The following is a 13,473-nucleotide window of genomic DNA, read 5'->3' on the forward strand; positions in this document are numbered from 1 at the left end:
TTTTTTCCTCAAATTTTAAATGAGGATACATGGGTATAAAGCTCAATATAATTATCATTTTTGTTGATTCTTTACATTATCAAAATGCCTCCTTTGACTCCTATAATTACCAGAAAATTATATCTTCAATATAATACTCCCTTTATTCAAGTGGGGAGATGGGCTTAACTGGAGATTTAACAAATACATGTTTTTGTCAGGAAGAGTCTCAGGGGCATAGCTCAGAATTACAGAGAGATATTTTGCTTTACTATATAAAATCAGGATTAGGTACAAAGCTAACTGGTTTGCTGTAAATGTCCACTGATTTTGTAGTGTTCATAGGAGGAAGAGTATGGCTTGAATTCAAGGCTAGAATTTGAATTCAAATTTTAACTTACATGCTTATAGTAATGGTTTCTTTTTAAATCCTCAATCTCTACCCAGAACAAGAAAAATCCTAATTTTTTTTCATGCTTCAAAAGTAAAATCAAATTAATGTGGGTAAGTTGTGTTGAAGAAGAAAAGCACTTTTATATATGTTCTAATTATATAATTAATATTAGTAAGGTGTATTCTGATTAAAGCAGTTATATTTGATGAACTATGAGGAATTATAGTTAACCACTTACTTTCATGAATGTGACAAAAGAAATAATTACATTTGTGCTTAGACAATTAGATATCAATTTTATGTCGTAAGGAGAAATGGGGAGTCATGATTTTTATAAGCATGATGGACGAAGGAAAGGAACTGATGGGAGAATGGCAAAACAATGAAAATATTGCATGGTTTACATTTTATTGCAGGCATGTAATGGTGGACTGCAATAAGGCAGCTGCAGTGGTTACCAATTCAAAAGCACATTGCTGCCCAAATTCCTGGACCAGGTGACCTGTCAGTGTTCCACACTCAGATGCAGAAGTGGAAGGCCATGTTTTGTAATACTATGCCCGTGCAGGCATTGATAATTGATCACACACCTCTGCTGGGCTTGGCTTTGCATCACAAGTCTGCTCTCCACAGGGCTCCCGCCAGAGACTACCAACTGATTACAGTTGCTCTGTGAAATGAACTCACTTACCCCTGGGATGGGAGAAACCTAGCTGGGAAGGCTTTAAAGGCCTTACAAAGTATTCTGCTTATAAGTAATGAGAAACTACCTCTTCCCATAACATGAGGGACTCCTGTCACCATCTCCTCTAACAGTTTATGTGAAATTCAGGCATCGTTAACTTCTGATTTGGCAACAGCGTCAAGCTCCTCCCTTCTGACTATCTTAGGAATAATGATGGACCCTTCCTAAAAATTTATTGCCTAAACCTCAAATTAACTAATTTATCTCCATTTTACCTGAAAAGTGAATACTTCTGAGTCATTTAGAAGCTTTTGTGAAAGGAGGTGCTTCAAAGGACAAAGATGGTAGCTTTTGACCAGATCAAACAAAATGAATGTAGTAACATCACGTTATCAATAGAAGGTCAAGATAACTTAAAAAATAATGAAAAATCTACACAAAGAGAGGAAAAATTATCTCATAAAGTATTGCTCAAATGTCTATATTAACCCCAATATTATCCACATATTTTGGATATAGATGTATCATAGATCCAGTATTACTCCCAAAATATCTATCATCTATCTATCAATTTTCATGTTACAAATAGTTATAATAATTGATTATAGAACTGATTGCCTACCACATGCTATGCACTTTACATATATGATTTCCAATCTTTACAGAGTACCTGTGAAATAGATATCATTATCTCAATTTGCCTTTATGGAAATGGAAGACTACAGGATTGTTGTAGCTGGCCCAAGTTCACCCACTAGGAAGACACCATGTCTGGATTTAAAGCCAGACCTGCTGGATTTCAAACACTTTTTCTTCTTTGTTGTGTTCTTTTCACTACACCACATAGACTCCTTAGAGGGATCATTACATGCTGGTGAGATGATCAGAAGCTCAGAACTACAAGATGGGGCTACCAAATCTTATCCAAAATTTTCGTTCTAAGCAGGAATAACCACCATTTACAAAACAGGTGTTTGTCTTATTCTAACAGGATACTTGTCCTTCCGGGATTCTGCTTAAGATGTCCTCAAATCATCTGATGGTCTTTCGAGATGTATATTAAGCCCCCATAACATCTATGCAGTACACTCTGATCTAGTAATTTTGGGAAGTTTGAACTTTCAGGGACTGGTGCCCCCCCATCCCCCCATGTCCTATGAAATGAACTAAAACAATAAAAAATATTTAGCTTCATGAAATTGGGCTACAGGAAGAGAAATTGACCTCAGTAATAATGTTTTCTATTTCAGTCATTACCTAAGTAACTGATAGAAATGTAAATGTCATCTGGAACTTTTCTAACAATATAATGTAACCATCTGGCAGTCCCAGGGAAAATAACTGTAGGGATAAAGCTGCACTCGGGGAAGATAATAGGGATGCAGAAAACAGAGCCATAAAATGAACTTGAAGAAAAATGGCTTCCATCTCCCTCCCTTTTCCCCTTTCCTGGGTTAGCTCCAAAATGGTCATTAGAGAATAAAAAGTATAAATAAATAAATAAAAATGAAAAATAAAAGGTTATTGTAGATAGATGAGAGTAAGCAGCAAGAGGCTACTGCCAGGTTCTCATTATAGGTTTTGCATTGTTAAATTCTATATTATCACTGATAAAATTGAATTATTTCTAAGTATTCCAGTTTATATTTTGAAAGTATTATATGCATTTACTTGGGTCATAAGTTCTTCGTGTGATATAAGTAAATGGATATTTTCTCCCATTCTGTGACTTGAGTTTTCATTTTCTTAACTGTATTTTTGATAAGCAGAAGTTAATTGTGATAAAGAAAAATTATCATTTTTTTCTTATATGGTTAATGCTTTTTATATCCTGTCCAACAAATGTTTTCTTGCATGTAGGTCATGAAGATATTTATTTATGTTTTCTTTTAAAAAATTATAGTCTGGTGGCAGGGGGTGTATGCCTTTTGCTCAATTTTGCTGTGAACCTAAAAGTGCCCTGAAGTATTATAGTCTTACCTTTTACTTTTATACATATGATATATTTAAATTTTTTGTGTCCTGCATGAGGTAGGTATTAGGTTCATTTTTAAAAATATGGGTGTCCATTAATTGCAGTACCATTTTTTAAAAGGATTTTCCTTTCTCCATTGGATTACGTTTGTACCTTTGTCAAAAATCAATTGAGTGTGTATGTGTGGGTCTATTTCTGGACCTTCTATCTGTTCCATTGATCTATTTGTCTATCCTGACACCAAAACACACTTGCTTGATTACTGTAGATTTATAGAAAATCTTGAAGGCAGATAGTACAAATCCTCTAACTTTGTTCTTCTTTTTCAAGATTGTTTTGGCTATTTTAGTTCCTTTGAATTCCAATGTAAATCTTAGAATCAGTTTGTTAACTTTACAAAAACACATGTTGGGATTTTGATTGGGATAATTATCTATGTACAGATCAATTTAGGGAGAAATGATATTGTAACATATCTTGCCATTGATTTAATTTTTTGATTTTTCCTCAGCAATTCTTTGTAGTTTTCAGTGTGTAGATATTGCATATATTTTAATTTATTCATAAGTTTTTTGTAGGGTTTAGATGCTATTGTAAATAGCATTTCAAATTTAATTTTCCATTGTTTATTGTCACACTGTTATTGTTTTATATAGAAATAACGATTTTTGTATATTATTTTTATATCATGAAACTTTGCTAAATTCATTTATTTCAATAGTGTATTTATAGGTTAAGATTTTCCATGTACACAATCTTACCATCTGCAAATAAAGATAGTTTAAGCCCTTCCTTTCCAATCTAGATATCATTTATTTCTTTTTATATTCTTGCTGTAGTGGGTAGGACCTCTAGTACAATATTGAATAGAAATAGAAAGAGTGGATTCTTGCCCATCTCTCAATCTTAAGAGAAAATAATTTATCCTGTAACATTAAGTATAATAGTAGCTATGGATTTTTTTGTGGATGTCCTTTATCAGACTTAGGAAGTTTCCTTCTATTAGTGAATTATGTTATTTTTGGCTTTAAAATAACTGAGAATGATGCATCTGGTCACATGGATACAATTTTGGTTTCTATCATCAAAATAAAGCCTTGTTTTCAGAGTTGTTATACAAACACCATGGCAATGATAGCATTTCAGATTTTATTCTAATGAAAGTTTTTATTAGGTTATGAAGTATGAAGTGTCCAGTTTCCTTAAGTACTAAGTTAGATAGTTGATATCTCTGACATTTCACTTTGACACTTGTTTTATTTTTATTGCTAAGGTAATCCTCAGTCTTTCAAATGCATGGTTTGGCTTATGATTATCTTTCAAAGTTTTTTTAGAGCAACTTTTGAGAAACCATGGATAAGTAAAAAATTTGGGTTATTTTCACATATGAGTTCCTTCGTGGAACTTAGCACAAAGAGCTCAAAATATCAACAATAATTTGGGAAGGATGTGGTTAATCAATGCACAGTACGTTGATGGCTTGATAAGTTCTGTTCTGGTGATTTAATTATAAAAATGAGCCACATAGGTGACCTGAGACCAAGGTGGATAATGATGAGCTGAAAACTGTAGTGGAAGAGAATCCATCTCAACCTATGTGTGAATTAGCAACATTGGACCATTTGAAACAAATTGGCAAGGTAAAGAAGCTGGATAGATGGCTTCCCCATGAATTCAACGAGTGTCAGAAGAGAAATTATCTTGAAGCTTGCCTTTCTTTACTGTCTAGACGTAAAGGTGAACCATTTCTACACCATATTGTTGTGTGTGATGAAAAATGGATTCTTTTTGACAATTTCAAGAATTCAGCACAATGGCTGGATAAAGGTGAAGTGCCAAAACACAGTCCAAAACCGAAGAATATTCATCACAAACAGCTAATGGTGTCTGTTTGGTGGTCCAGCACTGGTATTATCCACCACGGCTTCATGAATTCTGGTCAGTTGGTTACAGTGGATGTCCACTGCAACAGCTGGATGAAATGAGGAGGATGCTTGTGAATACTCAGCCCAGACTGAGCAACAGAAACAGGCCAATCTTCTTGCAAGCCAATGCTGGACCACATGTCACACAAACAACGCTGTGTGACAACGCTGAACTTGGGCACTCTCAGTTATCCACCATATTCACCAGAACTTGCACCAAGACACTACCAGTTCTTCCAGGCTTTGGACCACTTCTTGCTAGGCAAAAGATTCAATTCTCAACAAGTTATGGAAAGTGCCTTTCACATATTTCATTGCCACTTGCTCTGCAGGCTTCTTTGTTGCTGGCATAAGCAAGCTACCATTAAGATGACAAAACTGTGTCGATAGTTTAGGCACATACTTTGATTAATTGTACTGCTTCTTGTTTGAGATATAATAAATGAAACTTTTGATTCTAAATCGGACATTTCATATTTAATGACCAATAATGAGCACAGATTGTGTTCACTTATTAATATGCTGATATGTATTTCATCATGTTTTAATACCTACTGAAAGTACAGTAATTTGGCACATTTACTCTTTTCTTCTAAAACGACTACTATTCCTGGAAGGGCCTAGATGGAATTTTAATTATAAATTGGCTTTCTTATTTCTTCCCAAATAAGGACACCACAGAAAGTTTGTGCAATTTAATTCTATAAACATGTAGCACTGTGCTAAGTGCTTGAAAACTCAAGTATAAATAAGACATGATCTTTCTTTCAAAATGTTCATAATGAGCTGCAATGATGCACAAGAAGACATGTAAGTAAAAGATAATGTAATATTATACTTGCAATATTGGTTATATGAACAATAGGTTACAGGAAAACAGAAAGGAGTCATTCTGATTTGACTTTCCGGGAGGGAAAGAAATAGAGTCACAGATGGCTTCATAAAGAAATTTATATTTATTAATAAGATAGATCTTAAAATAAAATAGTGATCGATCAATATATTTACTGAGCAATTCAGCCACCATTTCATTGCTCCTACATGGTAGACATTGTGTTAGGCACTGAGGCACAGTGTGTGATCTAGGCCCTCAAGAAGCTTATAACCCAGGCATGCTTTGCCAACTCAAGAAGGCACAGAGGTTTCTCACCTGCCTACCTCACTCTTTCTATTCTGGTTTCTTTCCATCTCATTTTCCTACACTAGATTCATACACTAAAAGGGACTTTAAGTTTGAAATTTGTTTCTTTCTTTTTACATTGTTTTCATTCCTTATGTAATGAAAGAAGTAACTGCTTGATAAGTCAAGTGACAACTAATTCTTAATGTTACCACTGAGCTGTTTTCTTACAATGTTGATTCATTCATTCATTCATTCATTCACTTATTCAACCAATGTTTATTAAGCCCTTACTGTGTATCAGTACATGTCCAAAGAATTGGGATACAAAGATGAATAAGAAAGTGAGCTTACTGCCTAGTAGGGGAAACAGATATATAAAAATTCAAATGCTATGTGATACTTGTTGCAACTGAGGTTCAAAAAGAGAAAGAAATTAATTCTACGGTTGGGGTCAGAGAATGGCTCAAAGAGCAAGTGATGCTTGAGAAATGGAAGGCCATTCCAGATGTAGCTCACAGCATGTGAGAATGCATGCAGACCCCCGTGATGAATAATTTTGGCCTCTGCTGTTTCTCTTTCAAGACTCTTGCTTAGTCATTCCACTCTCATCCTTAGCACAGAACAGTGAAGACATTTCCTTCCATTATTTCCAATTGCAAAATTTGCTGTTCCAATAAATATTGGAGTGTCCAATTTCTTTCATATTTCTCAAACAAGTAATCTCAACAAAATCCTTATTTTGCAAACCTAAAATATGCCATATACTAATATTTTATTTTTTAATAGCACTACAGTATATACTTTGCCTCCAACTCTATAGAAGAATTTCTGGATAAAGTTATATTTGCACTTATATTTTCATTTAGGTATTCTTCATAATTCCTTATTAAAAATTCCTGGAACCAGATGTATCAATTCAGAATTGTTTTTTGGATCTTAGAAAAGTCAAATGGTACATATACCTTATTTTACCAAACACTCCCACCTCTGGCCCCAGCAAGGTCTGGGGTAGCAACCTGGAATCAAACATATTAGTTTCTCTGTAGTAAACACTGAAATATTCTCTTAGAGGAATGAATAAAGATCATAAATAGCCTCACATCAGTTCAGGTCAGGTTTTCTGCCAAATGAGTTATGTGAAATGATTTGGTTTCAGCACTTTTTGGGTTTCAGAATTGTTAATGAGGGACTGTGGAACTGTATTGTGATTATTTTCATTGTACAGTTTTAGAAGCAGATTTACAGAGATTAAGTAACTTGCCCAAGTTGCCTGGCTAGTAAGTAGCGAAGCATCATATAAACCTAGCAGTCTTACTCTCAACTCTGCTAGTCCTATACCACTTACACTGCTATCCTATACTCAGGTTTCTCATTGGGTATTCTCAACCCTGGCTATTCAGAACCCAGTGTGACACTCCTCTGGCTTCCTCTCTTGCCTCTCTTTCTGATTCATTTCTCTTCTAGCTCACAATCATTTATTGCCAGCTTTCTCCATCAAGAGAAGCCTGTGTTCTGCTCATTGCTAAACTTTTCAATCTCTCATTTTTCATTTGCTACCTCTTTTTCATTCCTTTTGGCAAAGCAGATCTTTGGATCTGTCCCTCAGAACTGTGAGGTTAAAAAGCAGATTCCCAGAGCATCTCTGACCCATTGAATCAGGATCGATGGGACGGGACCTGGGACCCTACATTTCTCACAGACATGCTGCATGGTTTTTAAGCACCAGTAGTTTGAGATCAACAGCTCTGTGGTGTGACAAAGCTGATGGTTGCTCTTCCCAGGAATTTGCCCTCCTCTTGCAGGCACAGATTTAAATAACTTGCACCATAAGACTACAGACATCCAACTTCCTGCCCTTTGGAAGTCACCTAAAGAAACATTGCTTAGAGAGTTTCATCAATTAATAAGTGAGGTAAGCATAAGGAGAACATTTTAACTATTTTAGTTACTTGAGAGATAACATGACTGACTTGGCCAAATCCTTGTTTCAATAGCCAAAGCTTCATTTTCTCTCCATCATTCAACACTGCACTGTAATTAGTTTTCTCCTAAACATCTACTTTAATTTATTCTAGTCTGACCTACTAGCTAAAGATAAAGTAGAGCACTAATTGTACTTTCCAAACAAAATTTTTTCTGCCTAAAGAAACCAGCTACTTTTGGAGTGTCTTTCTAAAAACGGTCTACATCTCTCATTTTCCCTATTGTATGAAAACACTGTAAGGAGCAACAGACTATTCTTTAGCTAACAAAAGCACAATATGAGTTGTTTTCAAAGACACACACACACACACACCAGCAACACTAAGAAGGAACAATTAGGAAGCCACCTGTACCCTGGATCCAGGGCACTTTGATTCACCACTAAAGATATTAATCTAAGGGGATATTCACCTATTGTTTTAGTCGTGTCAGCCTTCAGTGGAGAATCCAAAAGCACAAATCTATTACCAGACCATCTGCTTGTTCCTCAACTTAGTGTTGAGAAATAAATCACTAATATAATCACATAGGCAAGATCTTTTTATCTTTTTTAAAAACAAGTGATAATGCTGAATTATACATATGATTTTGATGAAGAGGGGCTTAACAAAATAAAGTCTGAATCTAGATTCAAACTATTAGCAAATCGATTTTCACTTATGTCATTGACACAAGTGTCCCCATCATTATTCGTCTTCTATTTGAATATGTAAGTTTTGAAATGAGTGTGAAAGTCCTTTAAAGACAAAATATTACAGTGCAAGCAATGTGGTTACTTACATCTCAGCTTACATGGCAACCACCGGAATTTGAGACAATGGTTTTGTAGATGGTCATAAACTATCATGTCAGAAATAATTTCCTTGAGATAGTTACACTGAATGAGTGTAAAGTCATTTGTAAATTTTTTTTTATTTATAAACAACCTTAGGATATTGATGGTCATTGATAAAGGCAAGAACACTCACTGTCTAAATACTGCAGACTCAGTTTATGATAATATGATTAGTTACACTAATAATGCCGCTTAGGCACTGTATTGCTAATTATAATATTATAAATATTAATGTCACAGCCTTTCTGTTTGATTGCCACTCACGGAGCCATTCATCATGATATTTTCCTGGAACCCACATTGTAAGATTTTATTTCTTTCCTCCTTTTCATTTTCATTACTGGACTTGCAATCATATACATTATTCTTCAAGGAGTCTTCATTTTTGGCTGTTAGGAGAGGGACAGTAATATTTTCTACTAAAACTAGCCAAATATAAGCCAGTTATATGATGTTTCCCTTATTATTTCTGAGTCCCTAACCCAGTCGTCCAAGGCAGAATACCCAGGGTTTTTGTTTTCCATTCTTTTTCATGTGACCTATTTCAAGTTAAGATTCATTTGAATTATTAAATGCTTCCCTAAAGAATCTTTTTATACTGCCTCTCTCTCTTTTTTTTTAAAGTTAATTATTGATGTAGTGACAAGCTGAAAAGACTAAGAATTATAATTTTTTCCTCCCCTCATTCAGGGCTCAAGAAATGTCTTCTGACAATGGTTGTCTATTTAGAATAATACAAAGGAAACACAAAGGCGAAATGCTGAATGTTGTTTTAGAAAAGAGTTGCTAAAATCACTGTATTATACAAAATGTAAATGTAGTGTATATTTCTTGAAAAATAGCAGTTAGTGAGAAAGTTGGGACATAACCTTTTGAGCCCAGGTTTAACCACACAGCAGAAGCGGTTACAAAAGATACTGATTAGATTTTAATTTTAAAAACTTCATCATATTATTCAGGACTCTAGTGATTTGATTGTCTTGAAAATAGAAAGGTAATGTTATAATTTCCAGAGCTTGTTAAAGAATAAAGAAATCTGCAGCATCCCACTGGAAAGAATGCCAGTCATCATCACAGTAAGCAAGGATTTGGAGGCACTTTACACTACAAACTTCAATCTTTTTCTTTCATGTGACCTTGTGTTATATTGGTTTTATAAAAAGGTAACTCACAGGCCCATCATACAGCTGTAATCAAGCCTCCTTCAGAATGATTCTACTGCAGAAATCACAAACAACAGGCGCTGTGCTTCCTCTGTTAGGAGGAACGTGGCGAGGCAAACAAGATCTGAAATAGAAACGGACCAAGGAGCCATTCTCAAGCAGAACACAGGAGAGGTGGGCACGTACCTTTCCCACGAGTTCAGGAATACGTGGAACTGGTTTCCCTTTCTGGTGACTCACAGTAGCTGGACTCTGCCCATCCCAATCTTGGAGTTCTTCGATGCTTTTCAGATAAAGCAGGGCTTTGAGGCCAGTGCAGTAGTCTTCGATCACAGTGAAATCCTGATTCTGAATAGCACTGCAGACCTAGGAAAGACGAAGCCACCAACCAAATGTCAGCCAAAAGCTACTTCTCCAAATGCATTCGCTTTTCTTTGATTCAACAAATATTTGTGTTACATGCCAGGCACTGTTCAAGGCATGAACAGATCAACTGCTGCCTGGGGATGTGGGTAGCAGGGCAGGGGTACCGCAAAGGGACATGGAAACTTTCGGGGATGGGGAATATTTTCATAAAGTTGCTGGTTTCACAGGTAAATACACATTTCAAAACTCACTAAGTTGTACACTGTAAATATGTACAGTTGACTGTATGTCAGATATACCTCAGTATAGCTGTTAAAAATGAAAACAAACAGGTTTAATTTTCAGAGTCATATTTGGCACAATGTAAGAAAAGACATTCTCGAGGAGGGAGAGGAGGCAAGGGCAATATATGTAACCTTAACAACATTTGTACCCTCATAATATGATGAAATAAAAAAAATTTGAAAAAAAAAGAAATAAAAATACCAACAAGAAAAAAAAAAAGAAAGAAAAGACATTCTAACTCTCTCCTTTTCCCTCTACTGGGTGTGCTGCCGGCAGGTAGTTCTCACGCCTGGGGTGGTCAAACTGAGGCTGGAGTGTCCTCATTCATTAAATTCAATGGTCATTTGCCCCTGCCTCTATTTTTCCTCATCATCTGCTATTGTTCTCTTTGTTGTTCTCTCTGCTCCAGTCCCCCAGATCTTTCTTCTTTTCTTCAAATTTGCCACATTCTTTCTTTGCCTTAAGGCCTTTTCACAAGACCTTCTCACTGCCTAGAAGCCTTTTCCCCACTACGCATGGCTAACTACCAACCACTCCTCACTTTCACAGTATATGTCCCCACTTCAGAGAGGCCTCTAGAAGCCCAAAATAGGTTACCAGATTCCAGCTTTCTTTTACTTGAATATCTTTGACTTTGAATTATTACATCATTACATGATCCCCAACTCAATGCCCAATTAGCCTAAAACTTCAAGAGAGAAGAACCACATTTATCTTGGTTACTATATTATATCCTCAGTGACCAGCACAGGGTTTTGTCTTTTATTCTGCTATCAACAAATGTATGTTGAATAAATGATAATTAAGAAGAGATTTTTGAATGTGGGTGACCATATGTCAGAAAAGAGACAAAAAAATTCTGAAATAAAGGAATATTGAATCAGAGGAATTAGGATCATTCCACTAAAAATATACTTAGGATTCTGTGACTGTGGTTAGGATTTGAGTGAGAGCTTGACAAACGTGGATTTAGATAACCACATCTAGGTTGACTATTTCAATACAAAGATATCCCTCCAATTCTGACACCATATGTAGACTACAGGGACTCATGAACAACTGCTAGTAAAACCTTTTCACCCAGATGGCCCAACATTAAATTCAAAATTTACAACATGGAATTATACATCCTTCCTAATTTATATTTCAAATTCATCCAATGAAACAACCATCCAAATAAAACTTACTTTACTAAAACTCATTTTTCTATCTCATTTTCCCAGATATTAAATAACAAGTATATATCAGAATACCTGGCAATGGCAGCCAATAACAAAAATCATGTCATCCATGAATGAAAATGAAGGAAATTAAAATAAAAGAATACAAAAGATTCTATTTTAAAGACTCTTAAAGCTTTCTGGGTCTTTGATTAAATAAAATTTTATTATAATCCTTGTGCCTACCTTACTATCTGATACCTAGTGGTTGTTAGGTTGGTTGAGAGAATTTATTGAAAACAAAGAGGTTCCAGAATAAGGAATGGTCTAGAGTGAGAGCCCGGGGAGAAAAAAACCACCTCTAGGAGTTCTCAGCAAGAAGTTGTAGTGATTCCATGATGTGTATATAAAAGAATGACAAGTGTGAAATTCTGGGAATGTCAGCACTTAAAGGAAGGCTAAGGAAGAAGATCATGAAGGACACCAAGCAGAAGAGGTCCAAGAGAGTTAACCCAAGCACTGCAGAAAGATCAGTGACATCAGAGCTGAAAAGTGACCACTGGACTTAGCAATCAGAAAGATACTACTTATGTTTGCATTGATAGGGCATAAGCTCACCAATAGGAGCCAGTTTTAGGTTTTTGTTTGTTTGTTTTTGTTTTTGTGGTGGGTTGAGGAATGCATGAAGGATGAAGGATAAAGAACTGAAGTTACAACCATGGAGTACTATTCAGCTCTAAGAAACAACGGTGATATAGCACATCTTATATTTTCCTGGTTAGAGCTGGAACCCATACTATTAAGTGAAGTTTCCCAAGAATGGAAAAACAAGCACCATATATACTCACCAGCAAATTGGTATTAACTGAGCAGCACCTAAGTGGACACAAAGGAACTACAGTAATAGGGTATTGGGCAGGTGGGAGGGGGGCGGGTATATACATATATAATGAGTGAGATGTGCACCATCTGGGGGATGGTCATGCTGGAGACTCAGACTTGTGGGGGGAGGGAGGGAATGGGCATTTATTGAAACCTTAAAATCTGAACCCCCATAATATGCCAAAAAAAAAAAAAGAGAGAACTGAAGATACAGAGAAAAGATGGCTCTTATAAGAAGTTTGGCTCTTGTATGAGAGAGGAGAGATAGAGGTATGGATTACAGGGTTTTATCTTTTCTTTTTAAAAGAATGAAAATAATTATGTTTTAGGGGAATGTAGTCATTTTACATTTCAGAACAGGACAGAATAACTTTTGTGTATTAAATTTCTGTCAAAATTGGCTGAATGATAATGTGATGAGAAAATAATGAATGTCTAAAAATGATGCGAGCTCTTCTTATGGGCCAGGCACTCTGTTAAGCACTCTGTAATATATTATATTATTTAGTTCTGGAAATAACTTGAAGAGGTAGGTGTAATTTTTTAGCCCTATTTTACAAATGAGGAAAGTGAATCTTAGGGAAGTTAAATGACTTGCTCCAGGCCACATGGTTAGAAAGTGGTGGCACCAGAATTCATGACCACACAATCTAATGTGACTTAGATATAGACATCAACAGAGGAAAAACTGTTTTAATGTCACTACAATTATCTTTTT

The 13,473-nt window shown here is 35.6% G+C and overlaps 1 protein-coding gene across 1 annotated transcript in view; it reads right to left on the reverse strand.

Annotated features, from left to right (window-relative positions):
- Window positions 1-13,473, reverse strand: part of DPYD (dihydropyrimidine dehydrogenase) — a 796,846-nt gene that overhangs the window by 99,890 nt on the left and 683,483 nt on the right. The window contains exon 20 of the mRNA XM_012791012.3: window positions 10,249-10,428. Coding sequence (XP_012646466.1) covers window positions 10,249-10,428 — 180 coding nt within the window. The remainder of the gene's footprint in view (window positions 1-10,248; window positions 10,429-13,473) is intronic.

This window comes from Microcebus murinus, chromosome 2 (assembly GCF_040939455.1).
Source record: "Microcebus murinus isolate Inina chromosome 2, M.murinus_Inina_mat1.0, whole genome shotgun sequence".
Lineage (NCBI taxonomy): Eukaryota > Metazoa > Chordata > Mammalia > Primates > Cheirogaleidae > Microcebus > Microcebus murinus.